Source organism: Dreissena polymorpha, chromosome 6, assembly GCF_020536995.1.
Source record: "Dreissena polymorpha isolate Duluth1 chromosome 6, UMN_Dpol_1.0, whole genome shotgun sequence".
In the NCBI taxonomy this organism is placed as follows: domain Eukaryota; kingdom Metazoa; phylum Mollusca; class Bivalvia; order Myida; family Dreissenidae; genus Dreissena; species Dreissena polymorpha.
The window spans coordinates 43,257,086-43,280,554 of NC_068360.1; the positions used below are offsets into that span (position 1 = coordinate 43,257,086).

Here is a 23,469-nt window from a genome sequence, read left to right on the forward strand (position 1 = left end):
TGACCAGCAATATGTTATAATGTAAAATAAGCCGCGAAAACTCCCCGTAACATCCCGTACTGCGTGTGATGCAGCTAAGAACTGCACAGAAAAAGACATTCGCTATCCTTGATCTCATTCATTAAACCATTTACGCCGTATATCTTTTTTAAAGATATTTCTTGTTTATCTTTACTTACTAAATATCTTAAAACTTTACGACTCTTTTTTGTTACATTCGATCATAGTCGCTAAATTAATATTTACTCTACTGGACTAAACAAACAAAGTTCTGAACACGATTGGGAACATTTCTGCATCTTGTCAAATGTGTATTACATTGGAAATCTTTTTTTTAGTTATCGAAATAAAAATTAAGGCGACCTCCCTACACTGATTTTTTTATATGTTAGTTGACAAAAATTAAGTTGGGACATTCTCTGTGAAAAGGGGGTTTTATGCATGTGCGTAAAGTGTCGTCCCAGATTAGTCTGTGCAGTCCGCATACGCTAATCTGGGACGAGACTTTACGCCTAAACTTAATTTTTGCTAAGAAGAGACTTTATTTAAAGGGATCTTTTCACGCTTTGGTAAATTGACAAAATTGAAAAAAGTTGTTTCAGATTCGCAAATTTTCGTTTTAATTATGATATTTGTGAGGAAACAGTAATACTGAACATTTACCATGGTCTAATAGAGCCATTATATGCATCTTTTGACGATTTTAAAACCTAAAAATTATAAAGCGTTGCAACGCGAAACGATTGAATAATTTGGAGAGTTCTGTTTTTGTCGTTAAATTTTGTGAAACTACGAAGATTGCTTATATAAGGTATAAAATACGCTCAGCATGTGTACTCGGCGGAATAGCTCAGTAGGCTAAAGCGTTTTTACTTCAGGACTCTGGCAGGACTCCAGGGGTCACTGGTTCGAAACCTGGTCCGGGCAATGTTCTTTTCCTTTTTTTAATTTTATTCTTGATTTTTTACTGGAGCTTTTACGATCCAATGTTTACATTTATCGATATAAAGCATTTAATGAATAAGTTAAAAAAATGCCAAAATCTGTGAAAAGGCCCCTTTAAATTTGAGATCCAGTGATTTAATATAAATCGCTGCTCATTTCCACAGAGAAAAATAATAGTTGTTTAATTGAATAATTGATGAAGGTTTACAATCAAGCGGCAATATAATTATTCATATTTATGTTCTTCCTGTTGGTTTAAACGAAAGCTAACTCTTCTGTTTCACTTGGTGGTGCGGAAAATACCGCCTGATTTATAAAAATATGTATATATGACAGCCAACTATAATCCATCTGTACTTATTCCTCCCGGATGCATGTGATTTTGATTGGATGTCACCATGTGTTTTACAACTTAGTAGTACACGTCTTAACACGATAAGTAAGCTTAACAGGTTAGTCATAGGTGTAAAATGTTACATACAATGTATACCGTTTCAATCGTGTCTGGTGTAATTTATGGTCGCCCATGACCGTACGGCGATGGCAGATAGCAATGTATGTATGTGCGTCAGAGTGGGGAATCTCGTCGAACTTATCTCTAGCGTGTTGTTCAAGTCAACTGGTATGACGTCATTCAGCATCCAGGCAGCGTTTGTGAGGCTACGGGTATATCCAAGAATCCATTCCCACTCACAGAGACACTATTTGCTGCAATGGCGTCTATTTATTCTTAAATCTTTTTTTTTTTTTTTGGGGGGGGGGGGGTATGCTGTACTTGAAATTAAACCCGTAAATGATGATGATGATGATGATGATGATGATGATGATGATGATGATGATGATGATGATGATGATGATAATGATGATGATAATGATGATGATACTGATGATGATGATGATGATGATTAAGAGGAGGTGGAGGAGAAGAAGGAGGAGGATAATGATGATGATGATGATGATGATGATGATGATGATGATGATGATGATGATGATGATGATGATGATGATGATGATGATGATGATGATGATGATGATGATGATGATGATGATGATGATGATGATGATGATGATGATGATGATGATGATGATACGGAATCTTAGCTATATGTAAAAGCCAGATATTTTGCTGTGGTGGTTCATATGTTATTTATTGTAAGTAAGATCGATAGCGCTGAAATTGCATTTTGAAATTACATTCTATATATACCGTATTCAGCTTGTCAACCACTGGCTAAGTTGTTAACGTTTTTCCTACGTGTACGAATTTCTTCTATTCATTAAAGCAAGCTCGATGCCAATAAACCTAAAAGGGTTTGGTAGCTGCCAAGATATACGGTTTTTAAAACAATATGCTGTCTTGTAAGAGGATCTTTCTTGTCAAAGAATCTTCATAAAGGAAAATCCAGCACATCATTTTCCTGAATCAAATACGTAATTATTTTAACTTGTGCTGCCTTTGTCTTAAATATGGACAGTAAGGTTGAATCGTCACTTTGTACTAACGAACACACGTACATCCGATTCTTTTCGAGTACATGTAGTATGAAGGCAATCGCTACCATTTAATTTACTAGCTGGATCTAGGTAAATGCTGATTTTGCATAGAGGTACGACTACCCAGGATCAACATATACATGTGTATATGTGTTCGAACATTAACCGTGTTTAACATAATCCCAGCTTGATTTTTAACAACTCGGAAAATAAGGGTAACCAACTAAGTTGAACTTACCATACCAGCATTAGTCCTTTAGACTGAATTAGCCCTGCGCGAAATTCGAACCTTTGACCTTCAGCCCCGTACGTCAGGAGCACGTAGTGTTATATAACAAGAAAAATATAAGGAAAACAACTCAATTATATATGAAACAAAACTAAGGCCATCGCTGTAAGTTGGTCGTTGAATGTCAAGCACAGATGGGTTTACAACACTTAACCGCAACTCCAAATGACAAAAATATATGGTTAAGTCAAATTTTGTATTCACATATTACTTCTTGATTAGCAGCATGCAATAACGAATATTTTGCACAATAAACGGACAATTATTATACAAAAACATTCATAGTGACATCGCCAATCGATTATTTAATAAAAACAATAACAATATCGTCCTGCGATATAACTGTCAACTACGCTCAAAGAAGGATTTCATTCAAATTTGGGCTACACACAAATAAAACATAATGTAATGTTTCTAAATAATTAAAATAAAATGTATCCATGATTTGGTGTACCCAATAAGGATTCAAATCTGGAAACGTCACCGACGTAACACACGTGATATTGCATCATTTCGTTGCATTGCTATCAACAAATATGAAAAATGTACATATTTGTCACAAAATAAATACAAAAACATAAATAACATGTGATGTTTGAAATAACAATAAATATTTCAATAAATCTATAGACAACGGAATTTCATCCTGTAAACAAAACAATAACAAACATACAACAGAACATATTGCCGTTTAACTTATTATACATTTAATAATTTTAGTACTACGCAATACATTCGAGAGAGTTGCATTTAACTTACGTGTCAAAATAGTATAAAAATAGAATTAATTTTGCAATTCAGTGGTTATCGCATGAGACCCAAAAGTCTAGACCCATGTTCCATCGAGGCAATTTGTGTTAATATTTATGGTAATACTGAGGGCATTTATTGATGAGATTCGTCAAAAACACGCACTGTGAGATTGCTATTTATACAGTTTGAGATTCGTGCTCAGCGCCGTAGTGTCCACAATAGAACCAGGAGCACACTGTCACTAGATATCAAGTACTGTTGTAGTCGTGGCTAACAGTTGTAGAGCCATATGATTCACGGCACTTCTGATTCGTTCGACCAATCGTTTGATCTTCATACCGGTAATTTAAAATTCATACCGGTAGTTTCGAATTCATACCGGCAGTTTCAAATTCATACCGGCAGTTTCAAATTCATACCGGTAGTTTTGTTCCCATATCGGTGTAGCCAAATAAAAACGCTCAAAATACTTAATTCTGATTGTGAGTGTGTGAAACCCATGCACGACTCAAATTAACAGCGGTTCATAGAGTAGAACAGTTTCAAGAGAAGTTTTTATTCTAAGACCTACGTCCGAATATTGGTTGATGAAAACGAACATCAGACCGCACATTGTTCAACACCACATACGTCATTTGATCTTTCTCTGATGTCCACGGTGATGTCACAATCACGCCTCTGTTGGGCCTTTTCGCAGTCACACCTGACACAATTATTATGATTTGGGCTGAAATATTAAAGAAAACACTGAAAATAGTAAACATATGTACTATCTAGAGCTACAGAAAATATTCGTCGTTTGATATGTATGAGGCAATAGCATCATTTCACTCTGCACGTTCTTGTTACATTATTTAAACATTCTCTGTCAGCAAACTGACTTGTCTTAAACGCGGACACATTAATTATTGTATTTACTTAAAAAAAAATTTTAATGTTAATGTTTTCCTTTTTCATAGTAAGTATATTATATAAAATTTAATGTTGTTTCCGAATACGAATTTATATGTGATTTTGTCATAAATAATATACTTATTTTGCTAACTTAAAGTAGGTAATGACAATATGTGTATGACGGTTGGGGCGGACGTTTTTCACACCCTTTCATTCCGCATATGCATGGCCAGTGCAATTGATAGGCTCCTGATTCTGGGATACTGTTAGTATAGGGGAGCCCTTATACCGATCCATATATATTCAAGGTCTAAGGGGAGTAAATAGACTCACGCCGATATGTTTTTGGAATCAAAACTCAAACAATGTGGATATCCGGATTTCATCTATAACCACACCTACCTGTCACAAGATCCTGCCCATGACCCCTTTCACCCCGGCGGTCCTGTATGTGTCGATGAGGTCCCGCAACGTCCGCTCCATATACTGCTCTAGCTCGGCTCGCCGCCACAGCAAGTAGCTGTAGTGCTTCCGGTAATCCTTTAGCAGTCGCGACTCCATGATGGACGCAGAGAGACCCGTTCTCGAGACGTCGTGGTGTAACATCAATGCAATTTTATTTGGAATATCCTGTCTCCTTTTGAATTCGATTTTTGTAATTATGTTTTGCCTTCTTGTCTAACAGTAAAATCCTGTGAACAGCTATATCAATTAACAAACAGATGAAATACAAGACCGTATATATTGTTTGCTATAATGTAAAGTTTATTTTCTGAATTAATACTGATTCTCCTCGAATAACAGCGTCTTGATTTTATAATAAAAGTTATCTCACACACATTCAACGATGCAACCTCTGGTAAATCACTGAATGTTCTATATTTTATGCACTTCTCCTCGTCGATTGAATATTAAGATTACTTTAGCTTTCCACGATTTAATTTCCGCAGTACGTTCGATTTCTTGGTTTCAGAAGGCTCGCCACTTAATGAATTCCTCTAACTTTTCTTTTCGTGGTATTTGTAACACAATACATTTAATTTTCCTTGTTAAGTAGCCCGTGGTATTCCCCTATCTACTAAACGCGTTCGTCGGTTTAGTTAATGAATTAAACACTGTTCTGCTTTTGAGATTTATTCTGGTTTAAATACACGGTGTTTGTTTACGTTATAGGCACCTTATCAAGCGCATTAGCCTTTCACAAAATGGTGACAAAATCTAGTCCGTCGGTAAAGTATTGGTTTTCGCAATGCTGTCATGTGAAATGGGTTGGACCGATTACGAAATTCTGAAGTTCCCAACTTGTTTGATAATCCCGGCTAATAAAACGTGTTCTCGTTTGTACATACCGGTATTTGTAAATGCCGAAATGTACAGACATTCTTAATGGAAACTCCATTAACAAACATGCCGTGTCAATATATGAGTCGTGTTCTGAGAAAACTGGGCATAATGCATGTGCGTAAAGTGTCGTCCCAGATTAGCCTGTGCAATCCGCACAGGCTAATCAGGGACGACAATTTCCGCCTAAATTGCATTTTTGCTGAGAAGGGACTTCATTTAAACGAAAAATGCCTGTGTGGACTGCAAATGACGAAACTTTACGCTTATGCATTATGCTCAGTTTTCTCAGAACCCGGCTCATATGCTTGTCTTTTCAACGATGTACCTAATTTAAAAGTTTGATGCAATCTGCTGCGTACAGTTATTTATTAGATATATCACACTTGCCTGTTAGTGGTGAAGGAAGGAAAATATTGATTGGAGATGAATGCGCGAACATCTGGTGGTTTGACGAATCGTATAATTCTTTGTTGTAACTTATTGTGTTGTTGTTATAAATGATAGCGAATTTAAATCGCGTAATCTTTAATTCAACTGTCATGCGAAAATTGGAAGAAGATTACATGACTGTGTGGTAATTCCGCCGATAAGTAATACAATGAAGATTATAATAAAGTTAAGAAAAACACTGATAGATATAGTTTGCAAATATAATGTACACTATGGTGGTAAACTTATGCATAAAACAACTAGTAATGTTTCATGCAATGTTAACAAATCTTCAAGAACACTTTTAAAAGTGTCTCGACGATTTCTAATAAGAACGTGTCCAGAAATCGTTACGTTTTGGCCATAAACAATGAGAACTAGAACACGTGTTTAAATGTTTTATTTCAATTGAAATATTATGAAAACAAAATGTCCGTGTTAACACATGATTAAAAACAAAAAACATAAAAACGCGATGCTATATCAGTATTTGATGTCTAAAAAATTGATATAAATTATCGACGGTACTTAAATTTTTGTAAACATATATCTAGTAACATTTTCATGCGGCTGACATGTAAAAACCCATTAACTTCCGTATAAATTGTTATAATATCTATTGTTTTGTGTGTGTATTTCCAAAGTTTATGAGGTCCTTTCGGGCCTGAGGCTGCATTATGTGAGGACCCGTTGTGTGTCCCAGCACTCCTAACTAAGTGTATTATTTAGCTCCCGAAATTTGGGTGTGGGGGGGGGGGAATTTTCAATTATAGCTTCAATATCTAGCTTTTTGGTATAACTGAAAGACACTTAATATTTTAGCAAGTTCTTGTGCTGAATTCCCACCCGTCCGCAAGGGTGACCACAAAAACAAACTCACATGCCGCCTGAACCAATGTTTGATCCCTGGTTGCCTAGGCGAGAAGCGCGTGTAATAACAATTGCGCTAAACGGGCGGTCGAGTTCTTTCGTTTTAAAGATAAAGTAATAAGATATAGTAAACTAAGAAGCACAACCTAAATATCCCTCAGAATGCGCGTATCAAAATAGAATTTGCCAATTCTGTGATAAAGACCCATAAAACCGATAAGCAGTAATAAACGTCATCGGCGTCTAAATAAATTCACATTTAAAGAAGTTTTAAATGTTGTATATCATTTTATTTGAGGTTCGTTGGGACCCTGTTAATACAAAATCCGTATGTGTGAATGTCAGAGTATATTTACAGGTCTCGCTGCGTCTTCGCGACAGCCTTATGTGCGGACCTGCCCCTGTGACCTGTCAGGGGAAAATATTTTAATTTTGAACCAAAGTAGGTCAAATTTACCCCAACTGCTCGGGTTTTCGCCAAAGGTTTATTATTATTAATATTACTATTTTTAATACAAATACACCAGTGCACAGTGGCCAATGAGACCTTATCGTTCGCTGGTATAAAATAAATAAAAAAAAGAAAAAAAACAGGAGGAGAATTATATTACAATTATAAAAAACGTTAATCATAGTAGACCCGTTATAATATAAAATAGATAAATGATTAGGAATATCTTTCGTTAAGTGTGCACATTTTGTCCTATTATAACCATAATTAGTAAGTTATCATCATCATCATTAACCCCAACTTCATAATCATAACTAACATTAACATAACCATCATTCTCATCATAACCATTATTATTATCATTATTATAATTATTATTATTTACGATTTTTTGTTTATGGTTTGTTTACGAAATTGTGTGTGATTTTATAGGGCTCTCCGCCCCAGGAGAGGTATTAGTGGGGGTTCGAGCAGGATACAGGAAACGCCCCACTTCCAGAGGCGTTCCTGGTTCTTTAAAGTGCCTGGTGTACAGCACCGATACACTGCACCCCCGTTTAACGTCCCTCGCGGAAGACATGTGAGTCAGTTAGGTTAGGATTAACAGTATTAGTAAAACAATTTAAACACGCACACACTAATAACCAGATATATGACCAGTGAGTGAAAATCTAGCATATTGCAGAGTAGGTATACAGCTTCTTTCCTAATTTAGGCTGTTTCCTCGTCGCCCATATATATCAATATAAAGAAGTGAAACTCCAGCTGCTGGAGCAGTATTGAATTATCATTAAAAATATCATGCACTATAAACCAGATAATATGAAGAATATAAGAGAGCATGCGATTAACAAGAGGAAAAACGCCACCGTTACAAAATCCGTATTAACAAGCATTTTACTTATATACGGGGCGAATGTGGTTAACATGGTCGTAAAACACACTGTGCGGTCACGAAAACACCAAAACACTCTGATCTCCTTGGTTTATAACCTATTTTGAATCTCTTCAATTACAGCTTTATTTATTATCGCGTGCTATCATAATTCAATAAAGGATAGGTTAAACTGGGTAGACCAGAAACCTATATTAAAGTACCACGAACAAAGACTGACCTCAGTTGAACGGTAACTGGGCTGAAGATGTCTATAAATACCAAACGATAGTTTATTTCTTTTACGTTTATCGCAATATGCGTACCGGTATATACATGCTCTAGAGAGAGCAAGTCATAAATACATAACATCGTCGCCGCAGTTGTCGATATCTATTGGGGTCCATTCCCGTTTCCTGCAGCATGTGAGTTTGGTGGTCGTCACTATACCGGAAAGGTGGGATTTTCTCCAGGTACTGCGACTCCCACCCCCCTCCCAAGACCACACCAAAATTGAAAAATCTTTCGGTTACAACGAAATAGCTGGAAGGTCTGGAAATTACAGCTTTAAATTTAAAATTCGTCCCAACTTTCGCGAGTCTAGTAAGTTATTAGGCAGTAGTGCTGGGTCACACTCCGAGTCCACACATAATGTAGTAGTGCTGGGTCACACTCCGAGTCCACACATAATGCAGCCTCTTGTGCTGGGTCACACTCCGAGTCCACAAACAATGCAGCCTATTGTGCTGGGTCACACTCCGAGTCCACACATCATGCAGCCTATTGTGCTGGGTCACACTCCGAGTCCACACATAATGCAGCCTCGTGTGCTGGGTCACACTCCGAGTCCACACATAATGCAGCCTCTTGCTCGGAAAGGACCTCATAAACTTAGAAATACACATCGTCGTTATCTTTATCGCCTTTGTATACCTGGTATTTATCGTGAATCGTCGTAAAAGTTGTCGTTTTTGACAGGCCGTTTCATTTGTCGATACTTTAATCGTCGTTGTCGTTATGCTTGTGGTCTTTTGATTTGGCGTTGTCGCGCCTTTCATTTTGCCTTTGATTTTTCTTCCGCTGTCGCGTCCTTTTTCATTTTTACTTAGATTAATTAGATAAATAAACAAATGAAGTATAGTTGATAAATGAAAGATCAATTTTGAAATAATCGCAGACGTGCAAAACTTTCAACGTGTTTAGGGACTTACGTATGTCTGAAGACGCTATTTAGAGTATTTTTGCATATATGGCATTAATGGTGATCAACCACAGGCGCCAATTAATGTTCGTAACCTTTTTGCTTTCTGTCACGTAAATTCGATAATTACAATATGAAGGTCGATTGGTCGAGTTAAACTACCAAATACCTCCGTGGAATGATTGCTATAGTTCGGCATTCATTTTAGTTTATCTGCTGTCAAAATCGCGTAGGCGAATTTGGGAATGTTATACTGATTTCAAATACTTATCGCGTGTTTTAAATAATCTACTTGACAGCAATTTTCAATATCGAAAATTGCGTATTATGAACCGTTATGTTTTGAATGTTGATTCAACTTTATAATATTGAATTAATCCTCAATGATTAGTACTTATTTATGATTAAATAGCTAGTTTTGGTATTTTAGCTGGAATTAAGAATGTGTGGCAATAAAAGGTATCTTATGCAATATTGCAATATGAAATTATGTACAACGTGTCTTCATTTGATGAGATTTTACTTGTGCAGTGCTTAAGTCCGCCACATTTGTAAGGCATTTAACGATATTTTCAAACGAAGCTTACCAATTTTCACAAAAATTCGCATGAATATAAATATTCATCTATTTGCGTTTTTGGGATATTTTGGGAATATTTCGATTATTTTGTATAACACAAATAATCATCGAGATTATAGGCCCAAATTTCGTGAAAATGACTAAAGGTGCCTAAATAAAATGACAGCATCTGTTCATTTTAATAAATTAGTAATGGGCGTGATACTTAATGATGACTTTTCATTCATTAGCAGCAGCAAAACGATGGTGACATATATTTTAAAATTATTAAATGTTTATGAAACAGTTTATTTGCAGAGGTTTTAGACTGATCGAGCGCGAGAAGGCAAGATATAATGCGTTTTTGAACGCCGTGTATCAAATCGTTCATAAAATCAAACATGCATTTTCCTTCTAAATTTGCATTTTTTCAATATTGAAATAGTTTTTCGATTTTATTATGCGCATTTGCAATGCGGGGCATCAAGATTGCGCATACGTCAATCATATGTGAAACTCTTACCCCTCGTGTCAATCTGAACGCTTCGGACAGTTATGGCGGAATTTGTCCGAGGGTTCCCGATTGCCCATCGTGTTAAAGTATTTACCATAAGGGAGTTATATCAACAAAAGGCTTAGCAATTGAAATAATTGCTTGTTCAATACGGACACTTGAGTGACGTTAATGAAATCGTTAATATCGATGTGGATGGAATGGCGGATTTAGGACCGTGTCGGAATTAAACAGTGTACCAGTAGGGACCACTTTTCGTTATAATACCACTGAAAGTGCAAAGTGTTTTTGATTTAAAGACAAAATGTATTGAATAGCTGGGTGACCGAACATCAATCATATATAAAATACCAACTTATTTAAAAGGCCGTAAATAAGTACAAAAGTCGTATTAAAACATACCTATTATCGACAGGTATGATAAATTGAGGACCCGGTCCATTATGCCTATTAGTCTTAAGTCTACATACACATGCTATTATTGAAACAATTTCCTCTGAAGAAGGCTAAAAAATACGCATCGTGAATTACATTAACCCATTATAAATTACCACATTCGTCACAATTTACGATGACATTAATAGCAGCAATACATAAATGTTTACAAACAAACTGTTTAAATTGAAGTACAGGTAGGTTATTATTTCTTGAGTTTGAAGTAAGAGAATGAGTTTATGAATAAGGGTCCATCTTTTAATTGTAAATGTGTGTGTTGTCCGTAGTCGAGATAATCTTTCACTCGCGTTAGCCCCTGTATTTCAGTATAATATTCTGAAATTAATGCGTTAATGAAGAGATCATCTACTTATAATCTACCGCAAAAACTTCCTTTTGAAAAACAGTAAAAATGTGTGTATTAATTAAGAAATGTCATTGAATGTATTAACATGTTGTAAATTATTTAATATATTATCTAGAAATTACAAACTTTCAACTAAGTTTGTTTTAAAATGTTCACATATAATTGCTTTATATGAATTATGCCGTTTTGAAAATGTTTATCATTAATACTGTTAGTATAGTGGCTTATTTGATACTTTATTAGTGGCTTATTTGATACTTTATTTACAGTAAAGGTACATACAAATTTATTCGACAAAAAATAAACATTAAGTGTTCGTGTGCTTTGAATTGTTGTTTTGTTTCTTACCGCAAGAATTTATGATCGTACGCAAATTGTTTCTTACAAGTACTTGTTGTTAAACTCATAACGTAAAATCGTGTCCGGGCTAATATTTGGAACCCATGATTCAGATCCGTGCGGTGATTATAGATAGCAACGCAGGTTCGTATGTGCTTCAAAGTAGACTCGTATTGTGAAAACGTGCACATGAGAGACATTCATGATTGCACGTCAAGAAACAACTCTGAATCAACTTCATACAAACATGTGAACCCGTTAAACATCAAAGTTCATCTACCTTACCTAACCAGTTCATTCTAAGACTTATAAAAGCATGAAAAATACTCATAATCCATCCATCCGTCCGTACGCCCATCTGTCAGTCCGTCTCTTCGTCCATTCCTCTGTTCGTGTATTCATTTATTCATCCGTCCATTCATTCATTCATTTATTCATTACTCCGTCCATTCATTCACTCATTCATTCATTAAATAATCCGTCCATTCATTCATTCACTCGCTCACTTATTCATTAAATCATTCGTTCACTCGTAATTGCGTGTTGATGTGCTAGCGATAAAACAATAAACAATTAAATAAGACAATAAAATAATATTTCAGAAATGCGTGTATAAACATTATAAACATTACAAAGACCTGCTGTATTAAAATTGAAAGAGTCTGTGGTCAGATTGACAGTTATTATAAACCGCGTTTAAATAAATTAGCAATTTACCACCTCTTTCATGTTGTATTTATTAGAATGTGTATAATTTATAAAGAGTGTCGCTAATTAACACTTGAATCCGTATATATAAACATTTTGCATTGATTAACCCATGTATGCCTAGCGTCTAGAAAAAAATACTTGGCAAACAGCGTAGACCCAGATGAGACGCCGCATGATGCGGCGTCTCATCTGGGTCTGCGCTGTTTGCTTAAAGGAATTTATGTAAGAAATATTATAAATACAGAAGTAAATATACTAGACATCCCTTATTGTGGAAATAAATTGATCCAATTTAGAAGGATGGAAGAGTCCACTTGGCATAAATGGGTTAATATCATCCATAAGGTGGGTGTGTGGGTGACATGAAAAGGTCAGAAACTGAGATCAACTTGCAATCACTACAATAACAAACAAACATCCAAGGTTTACAACCTGTTTCCCGTCACTTTAACAGTTGAATTATAGCTCGATATAGTATCGCGTATTATCATAATTAAATAAAGGGTGGGTTATATATGGTTCACCTGAACCAACTAATTTACCAATTATAAAGCATGTCCTTGACTGAATGGTTAACGGGCAGAATGTTTATAACAACTAACCGATGCTAATTATCGATGTTTACTTTTGTATTATGGAATGTACTAAAAGCCTCCTCACACATAGACGAATGAATATGACGAAGCCTGGCGAAAGGGGTAAATTTATGAATTCTAGCGAATTCTTACCGAAATTGTTTGAAACTTTGTTGCATTGTGTAATATTATAACAAAAGGTGAACGTACAGGAACTATTTGGTGCGAATGATTTACGAAGTTTAACGAACAGTTACTGCAATTCGCTAGAAAGCGTTAGGTCGCGCAAATAATATTCGTTCTTTCGGTTAGCGATTAGGAGCTATTAAGAGCGTAAAGATACGAATGTAAGCGCAACCTTGCGCATAATTGCGCATACCGCCGAATATATTCGAAACGGTGTTTCTGCATCCGGGCGTTTTAATATAGACTAACTTTTTTCCGACTCGACTATGCATGTTGATTATGCATGAAGTCTTTTTCATTAAAGATTTTGCGTAAATTTAGTGTCTTACTTTTACTATTACTTCCCTTTAAAAGGCCAATACAAACACAATACTCTGTATTAATTTATTCCACTTATATGTTACACTTTATTTCAATCTCTAATGTGGCACCATCCTGTCTTGCTATGGCACACATCCCGCTGGAGAGTTGACCCAGTGCCTCAGAGTGTTTCTCACAATCTTGCCTTTTTTTGATTGCTGTGTTGTGGCCCCTGGTATTGACATTCCTGGTATCCTCCAAGTTGCGACCTCTTCTCCATTCCCCAGGAACCAGATCGCCTCTTCTATCATCATGGTCAACCAGTGCATTCTGCATGGTGGGGTACCTGATCAAGTTGTGGAGAATGCAGCATGCCTTTACAATCAGCCTTACTGTGGATGGGCTGTGGTTCATCTTTGTCAAATTACAGATGATGTGTTAAAAGTTAACGTAAACATTTCTTATAAATGAAATTGTGTTTTGAAAAAGGGTATTGCAGTAAAGTTCCGCTATTAAGACCACTTCGACGATTTAAAAAAGTATGCGTTTTTTGACAAAATTCAAGTCCCAAATGGTTAATTTATTAAGGAAAATGGTCCGATATTAAGACCACTTCGCTATTGAGACCAATATTTTGCCTGGTCTTAATAGCGGAACTTTACTGTACCTGGAATCGGTTGGCCAAAATCCCAAATGCATTTTCTGATACTCTCCTAGCCCAGGATAACCGGTAGTTCAGGATTCTTTCGTCTCTTGTCAGGACTCTATGTCCATAGGGTTTCTGCATGTTCTCGCTAAAGCTGAAAGCGTCATCTCTAACCAAGAAATAGGGCATGTCGACGGTGTCATTTGGAAAGGGCTGTGGGTCTGGAAATCCAATAGAACCATCCTGCACCATCTAAAGGAATTCTGATTCATTATAAATCTTGGCATCTCCACTTGAATCGTATCCTGAAAATACAAAAGGATAAGAAATTGTCAGTATACAACTGTACATTGAAAACAGCATTAAATGTATATAATTTATGTAATTACAAAATAATGCAGTTAAATTTGTGTAGACTAATGCATACAACCCAGATCACAACATACGAACTTGTAGTCCGAGTCGACAATGGCCAGTAAGATGATGCTGAATAATCCCTTATAATTATAATATATGGAACCAGAGCTGGCAGGCTTTCTGATAGCTATGTTCGTGCCATCAATGGCAGCAACGTTGAGAAGTTCCAATTCTTGAGGAAACCATCAGCCAGTTGTCTCCATTCTTCAGGTGTGGAGGGGGCTGTCATAACATTATCAACATATTCTTCACATATAGCATGACACACTTCTCTGACCACTACAGAGAGGGTATTCTCAGCGACCCGCCAGGAATACTGCATGTCTGAGTACTTAATACCAGAAACCAGGTGACGTAGTGTGACAGCTAACTTTAGCCCTGGATCCAAGGGCTCCCTGTACCGAGTGTGTTGCTTCACGAGGCGATGACGAACCTTCCCAAAATTGTATCGAACATTTCAGTAGGCATGCGGAGGAATGTTCCAGGATCTTCACTTCTGAGCTCAACCATGAGCTGATCATAGATGCCAAATTGGCGCCGTCTCCCGGAATGCAGACATGGTCTTCTCCAGACATTACGTGCTCTGGCTCCTCTTCTCCACCTGAGTCGGCCTCTGAGAAAGCGGTGTATGTTTAGTTGTTGCTGGACTACTTCTTGGTTGGCCATAGCAGCAACATACTGCAGTTTCAGGCTTTGTATATCTTCCATTTGACGAAGAAATAATGATGCCTTCAACATTATATATATGAAATATAGGCATATGTCTGCACAAACTACTAAAACAATCAGGAGCGCTATTATTCGGATGGATTCGCATAGATTCGCCTATCGTAGTTACCCTTCGGATTGATTCGTATACGAGCGTATACCGTTCGTTTTCTGAACGTTAACTTATCGTTATAAATCGCTTAAATGCGTCGGATTCAATTCGCTACAATTCGCAAATCCTCGCTATAGTTTGCAAAAGTTCGCAAGCTATCGCAAAGATTTGTTTTCGGATCGTCCTCCTTCGCTTGATATGCAAATCAAGTAATCATGATATGCAAATTAGCTGAGAGCTGCGACCTGTAACGCCAGTTGACGAACGATATGCGAAGACTTTCCGATCGGCTAGCGTATTGAAACGAACGAATTTTAACGAACGATAGACGAAACTTTTATTCGCCAACAATTTTTGAACATGTTTACAATTTTCCGACGAACATAACTAATCGCAACGGACGCAAAAGCTCGCAAACGCATCCATACGAACACCGCCAAAGATGTGCAACGTACATATACTAATGAGAACGAATTTTGCTGAAGTCTTATTCGCCAGTATACGCAAGTTGACGTCGGGAGACTTTCGCCTATGTGTGAGGAGGCCTTAAGGGCGGACTAAATACGCAATAATGAACATCGCGATAAGAAATTAACGGTAATTCAGTTAAAATGTAGGTACTGAAGTCATGAATAATGTCACAATTAATGTCGACTTTGATGTATTTTAGGACATGGAATGGACATTAATGGTAATTATGACGACGAAACAGTTACTGACAATGGGTTCTTATTTTACAAGATTTTAAGAGTTTGTCAGGAACACACTTCAACCTTTATGAAGGACGGTAATTTATGTTTAAATAGTTTTGGGAAATGTGTTGTTGTTGTTTTTTGGTTTTTTAGTATAAATACTAAAAACAACGACAGTAAAAAAAACAGTCGTATATGTATGATCTCGTTGAAATGTTCGTAATTGATGCTCTGCTTGTGGTCGTTTCGTCTTTTAAATCCTAATTTAAATAATTTGAATTTGTTTTAATTTTAACTTTCCAAAAAAAAAGAACTGGCTCCTGTGACCCGGGCTGAGTGCATGTGCGTAAAATATCCACAAGCGTGCAATTCATAGGGACTTTCCGCTTTTATGGTATTAATCATTTTAAAGAAGTCTCTTCAAAGCGAACATCCAGTATATGCAGGAAATGTCGTCCCTGATTAGCCTGTATGGGCTGTTTTCTCAAAGACATACTGAAATGTTTTCTGATATTGGTAACACAATAAATATCATCGCTATAATGTAAACATGTGTTCATTATCTACCAGCTCTCCAAGTCCCGTTTGTCAAACATATTTAGGGCATGCCATAAAACCCTTGTAAACCGCAAATCAATCCACATTCCCTTTTAATTTCCTTTTGCATAGTCCTATTAGATTATAACATTTCTAGTGGAAGGTGGATTTGTAGGTTCATTAAATTCGTTTTCTCGACTTGATTTTACGAATCTTCAGGCTTTAAAAACTAAGAGTTGATAATCAATATGTTCTTAAACTAAAGTGCGGAGGAAACCAATATAAAGAATATTTGTTGATTTAAGTGTGAAATCTGTTATCACTTGAGTCTCGATATGGGAACACTAAGCTTAATGCATTGGAGTGAAGTGTCGTCCTAGATTAGCCGGTACGGGCTGCTTTAGAATGGACTTGTGAAATCGGGAACTAGTTGACACACAATTTATTGTATACTTTTCAGACGAAGTTTTCACAGTATTCTGTCATTGTTTTATATTGGTAAAATAAAAATTGATCTTAATGTAAATATAAAATTATATTTTATTTATTTAGTTGGATCTAAGGAATAACAAAATACATGCAGGGTTGTAAGTAATGAGAAAGCACTACATTCGGTAACAGTACATGCCAAATTAAGCCTTTATAATGAACATCGACCTTTAAAAGATGTGTCCAACCGACCTGCGTTATGACCTGACAAGACCTTCTGAGGATTATCTGTCATTAGCGTCGCGTGATAAAATTGAGAGGCGTTTTTGAAAAACATAGCATAATGCGGATAGGTTAAGTTTCGTCCAAGACGACACTTTCCGTCTATACTGGATTTTCTCTAAGAAGAGATTTCGTTTCAACGAAAGTGTGGAACTGGCCTTAGTAGTTTATTTGACTATATGATTTGATGATGCCGTGAATTATGAAGTCAATATTTAAATAAAAACGATGTATTATTATTGTACGAAAATGTATAATTTTAATAAGGATATAATAACATACGGCGCTTATTTTCATATTGAAATACATCGTATTGATTAGTTGATTAAAATAGCCAAAGAGCCGGGCGATATCAAGTTTGTGTTTTAATAGAACACAGCTTATTCGACTTTCAGTTGACATAAATAACAACTAGCATTTGTTTGAGAACAGTCCAAATATGTGTCAAACACTTGCATAATGTGCATCAAATAATTGTATGCTTGTCGTCAACATAGAAAACCTTAACACACCCACTTTCAAATAAAGAAAAATTGTTTTTTTCAATAACACACAGACAAAAAACAATGTTTAAAGAGGAGTGCAAATACAGGAATCAGCCATTTATGGATACCCGCGTACGTCTGTATGACTGCATGAACTCTGTACTCATGGAAAAAGTCGGTTGCAGTAGGAACAAGTATCACATATTGTCTCCCTTAGCTGGGGATGTACACGTTTATAGTGCATTCTAGCCTCTGATGAGCTACCGAAAGTAGTACCCAGTGTGCAAATCATGCATTCATAAACATACCGGGAACCGAATCTCCCTCTATGACGGGCAAATGTCTGTGTTCGCCGGACATAAAATCGTTTATATCGGACCAAGTCTTGCTTGTGCTTGCTTAACCGGTCGGTCAACTTGTCAAAGTATGTTAGAGTTTCGGTCCGATGTGCGTGCGATCGCCTTCTTTCCGTTGAGCCTGGATCTTTATCGGAATATTTATTTCCCCTATGCCTGTTCACCAACGCATGCTCGTTTTTGTCCTCATTCGAATGGTGGTTAAGTGTCAGTGTGCGCTCGTTCTTCGATGGATTTTTGGCGTACTTATCTTTCTTTTTATCCAACCTACGCTCGTGTTTATAAGATACAGAGGTCAGATCAGAACTTTCATTCTGATTGTCTTTGCACTTAAGTCGGGCCATGTTGTGGCCATCCACATGAGCTGTAAGCGTTCCGACATCGGCAGTACGAAACGCACACATGGTACATGCGTATGGACTGGACACGACTTCAGGATAACCAGAGCTGTCTTTATGGTCTCCTTTAGTTTTATGCTTGGCTTCTACGTCATCTTTCATTATTGTATTACCGCAACGAATGGATTGTGAATCACGTGGGTTCTCGTCTTTGTTTGCTGATTGGTTTCTTTCTGTGATATTTTCAGCCGTGTCAACGTCATTCGATGTTTTACCTTCTATACCTTCTTCACGTTTGTACTTCTCTGCTACATCTTTGCCATTCATAACTGAACGATCCTTAAGCTTCGTGTCACTCGTGACTCTTGGATTTTCAGTTTCGTCGTCATTATCATCCGCTGTGTCAGAATCTTCATCATAACCATCGTCCTCCGTGGCTGAACTCGTGCGATACCCAACGCTTGATCTAGTCTGCTCCGCGTGCAGGGGAGTTTCGTCTGTTTTATTGAATAGCTCGTCCATGTCGTGGTCGTCCAGATGTTGGGTAAGATCTCTGTAAGAATGAGCCTCATAGTCGCAGAACACGCAACTTATTGCATTTCTTGCGACATTGTTTGGTTTGGGCCTTTCTTCGTCCTCATATGTTGTTTTACCGGCATGAGTGTCGTAGTTAATTATTTTTGTTTGCATAACTTCCTTTTCTGTACTGTTATCTTCGTTTTCGTCGCAGGACTCGTTATCGTGATCTGAAACTTTTTTAACTCGGAATGATTCCTTCAATTCGGGTTCCCCTTCATGCATAATGTGTTTTGTTAACTTCATCGGCGACTGTTTCTTTATTTCTGAGTGTTTTGATTCGCTATAGTTTTCACACTTGAAACTTGTTGCATTTTCATCAGAGAATGTTTCATTTGCTCTGTGTTCGATTATATTGCCACTTGGCCTCTTTGAACAATTACTGTTTATATAGGCTGTTTTTGATGACCGGTGTTTTTTCTTTGATTTACATGTGAATGTATGTTTGTGCTTTCTTTTGGTGCGCAGAGGTGTTCCTTCCTCGTCTACCTGCGTTTTAGTATCATGCGATTGACATACGTCACCTCTTAATTCAACTACATGTAACTCATTATGCATATCAGTCATTTTTGTCATGTTAGCGGCCCCCTTCATTTGTTCACTTAAATCTTTCTTAAATTCCTGCTCTGGTTTAGATAACGTTTCTTTTCTGATCTTTTCATGCTTTTTGTTTTTGAAGTTTTCCCACGCATCCTTCATTTCCTCGAAGTCCATGGCGCTGTCAGGACCGTGGTGTTTTCTGAGATGCGTTTTATATCTGTCTTCGTCAAGGTATGGTCGTCTGCAATGGCGACACTCCACCAAACATTCCTCATGTCTGCGTCGATGCCTATGTATATCACTGGTGTGATTGGTCTCGTAGTTACAGATAGAACACTTGAACGGTTTCGCAACTGTATTCTTATCATGCGCAGTTCGTATATGCCCGTTCATGTGACCAGCAGTGGCGAAGGGCATGTTACAGTGTTGGCATGGAAACGAGGCGGTCACGTGACGCGCTTTGTGACGCCGGAAGTCGCATTTATATCTCGTTGAAAAAGGACACAGCTCACACTTCATGTCTATTTCGGAAAGCCAGTTAGATTTTCTTCGATTCATTGATTTTGACTTAGGGTTGTTATGATTTTCATTTACGTTCAACTGGATGCGAGGGCTTGCCTTGACATTTTCCACGATACATCCGTCTCCATGGTTACACAGAATGTCTTGACTACCGGATGTTAAAATCGACTTGAACGGGTTTGAATCTTTTTCTTCGGACATGTTGGTCGTTCTAAAATACAGTAGGACCATGTAACAAATATGGTTGCTTATTATCGATTGAAGTCTCAATTGAGGTAAACGGGATTTGAAATTAGTGAATTAGTTTGTGTTTGTTTTTTAATTTTCGTCGGTATTCAGAAGCTTATTCTGAATTATTAAATGTACACGCATTGAAACAGAGAATGTATAACATGTAAATAAGAAAACCACTTTTGTAGAACAAACTATAATACACTTTTTACATTGTTATTTTTTATTTAATTACATTTCATGAATAACACGAACCGGCTTTTTAAAACAATTACACTACATTGGCTTAAAGGGATCTTTGCACGGTTTGGTAAATTGACAAAATTGAAAAAAGTTGTTTCAGATTCGCAAATATTCGTTTTAGTTATGATATTTGCGAGGAAACAGTATTACTGAACATTTACCATAGTCCAATATAGCCATTATATGTATCTTTGACGATTTGAAAACCTAAAAATTATAAAGCGTTGCAACGCGAAAATATTGAATAATTTGGAGAGTTCTGTTGTCGTTTAAATTTACGAAACTACGAAGATTGCTTATATAAGGTATACAATACTTAAATAGTGTATAACCGGCGGAATAGTCGAGAGGGCTAATGCGTTTTTACTTCAGACTAATTCCAGGACTCCGGGGGTCACTGGTTCGAGCCCTGGTACCGGCTACTTTTTTTCCTTTTTTGAAATTTTATTCTTGATTTTTTACTGGAGCTTTTAAGATCCAATGTTTACATTTATCAATATAAAGCATTTAATGACAAACTTCAAAATATGCCAAAATCTGTGAAAAGGCCCCTTTAATATTAGGAATCCTTTAAAGAAAAACTAAGTTAGTTTTCCAATTTGTATCATTTCTTTATGTCTGATTCAATATTATAAAGTTAACACCAATACGAAAGCGCTAACATGGTGCCAAAAGAACAAACTGTACGATAAAACTACTAATATATAAAAAAAAACAATCGCCAACTCTTGTGTTCTTTTCGGGGTAAAATGCACAAGAAATAAACCTTTTATTAAGAAATTAATAATGATGGCCTTAGCTGAACAGAGCAGTGATGACCCTCATTATATTACTTTTTATAGAAATGTTTTTTGTTTTTTTCTTTTTTATCCCGATTTTCATCATTTATTTTATCTCAAGTATATATCTATATTACAAATGACACAATATTCATGTTAATATACAAACACTAACAACAGGGCAGTGAAAACTTTACTTTATACCGCACTCTATACCGTAACGGGTACATGTACTCGGGAATCGATATTTTCGGTAATAAATGAGCCGCGTAATGCGAAAATGGGTCTCTCATTTATAGTGAAATGCAAAGCGCCGTACCAGAGTGCGCAACGGCATAAGACCCATTTTTGCATGACGCGACTCTTATAAACAAAACTACAAGATTATTCAAGACTTTTGTACGTATAAATGATATAGAGTTTCAGTATACTTGTGTTGAACCAGAGTTGTTTATTGACTGACCTATAACTTAAAAAAAGAATACAACACGCCGTGCACATCTTCACAAATAATCGGGATTTATTTTTCCGTTGTTTATTTTGACGTTTAACAGCGGTTAAGGTCATCGACAATTGTCTTGTAAGTATTTAAATAATTGTATACAATCTAAACTTTTAGCTACTATAAGAAACGAATTTATACTACCGATTCGAAAAAGACATTATAATTCCAAAACCAATGATACTGTACTGAACTGATAATTATGAGTAGACCTATAATATATAGACGACCTACTTGCATGTCACGCGGACTTTCATAAACGATAGTGTATTAGTTCTTCCGCATGTTGCCTGTGTTAACCAATAATAACATTTCATGTACTCGGAAAATATATGTACCGGTACCTTTTTTCGGATATGAGTAGTGCATAATAAGCAATCCCTCCAAAAACGTCGTGTGTTGTCTTTTTAAAATAACGTCACACAAATTGACAAAATGCATATGACGTCATTATGCGTTACGTCAATTGCGTGCTTTAACGCGCAACTTTTAAAGTACAAGTCGTCAAAGGCTATTTACATGCAAAACTTTTGTAGAAAAAACGTGTTTTAAGAAGTACCAGCGGCAATGGTATGGCATGATTTGAAATTAGAATGTTTTCTAACATCGTACATTCAATGTTTATTTCTAGAGCTTAGCCGACATTGATTGAATTTATGATATACTTTTGTAGTAATAATTCAGTATGCAACAAACATATTCTACTTCCGGCGGAATATCAAGTGCAGCTGTTCTTCAGGATGGCAGTTGTGGTCTTGTTTCTGTAAAAAAAATGCACAATAAATATTGCTCAAACTTTAGTTAAACTATACAACCCGTATCAACAAAACAAAAAATGTTAAAACGAATGAAAATGCACGAATATGTGCAACATGAAGGATGGATCAAAAGACTAGGCAACGAACACACCATGCCCAAGTGCTGCGAAATACATTAAAAACAAAACGAAACCTGCCATAATAAATTTGAAACCCATTTTCAAACTCAGCTAAGATATAATTAGAAAAAAGCAAGTTTCATGGCGAGGAAAACAAACAAGATGGCAAGACCCAAAGGAACAATTGTTTGCCATTGCATGTTGAACTACATTTTCAAATGTATATTATAAAGGGATAAAAAACATAATTCAATAAACCAATTATTGAGTTTATTGGAAAAGTTCGGCAACTATTTTGGGGAAATTTTGGTCAGATTTTTGGGAAACAATGTTAAATTTGGGAAACAATGTTATTTTTGGGAAACAATGTTATTTTTGGGAAACAGCCAGTAAGAGGCTGTTATTTTGGGCCAAATAAATCACTGCGTAGTGTTTGCATTTAAATCCAAAAGATAGTCATTAAAAACCGATCATTGCAGTTGTTGTGTCAAACAAAAAGTTTGATTTAAATAGATAGCTGCTTTAATGGTATAAATAAAAAATTCTTACAACGTACATAATTGTAGTATAATTATGTGCTAAGTGACAGGTGAGGTAATACGACCATTCTCTTAAGAATCATTCAAGTTCAATATTATTATTAAGTCAACCGGCTAAAATAAGGTAG

General features: G+C 36.4%; 1 protein-coding gene and 1 long non-coding RNA gene across 3 annotated transcripts; both read right to left on the minus strand.

Annotated features, from left to right (window-relative positions):
- Positions 1 to 2,910: 2,910 nt before the first annotated feature.
- LOC127836340 (uncharacterized) lies at positions 2,911 to 5,887 on the minus strand. The gene is made up of 2 exons (XR_008028717.1): positions 4,778 to 5,887; positions 2,911 to 4,208 (listed from the first exon to the last, which is right to left on the minus strand). It is a non-coding gene; the product is annotated as an uncharacterized LOC127836340 (long non-coding RNA).
- An 11,699-nt stretch (positions 5,888 to 17,586) lies between these two features.
- LOC127836332 (zinc finger protein 271-like) lies at positions 17,587 to 22,386 on the minus strand. Of its 2 annotated transcripts, none has more exons than XM_052362915.1 (2): positions 22,270 to 22,386; positions 17,587 to 20,381 (listed from the first exon to the last, which is right to left on the minus strand). In XM_052362915.1, exon 2 carries the CDS (start codon positions 20,369 to 20,371, stop codon positions 18,002 to 18,004), a length of 2,370 nt encoding a protein of 789 aa, XP_052218875.1. In that variant the 5' UTR covers positions 20,372 to 20,381; positions 22,270 to 22,386; the 3' UTR covers positions 17,587 to 18,001. The 2 variants fall into 2 exon arrangements, with proteins under 2 accessions (XP_052218875.1, XP_052218874.1); XM_052362914.1 differs by having other exon boundaries at positions 22,160 to 22,324.
- Positions 22,387 to 23,469: the final 1,083 nt, after the last annotated feature.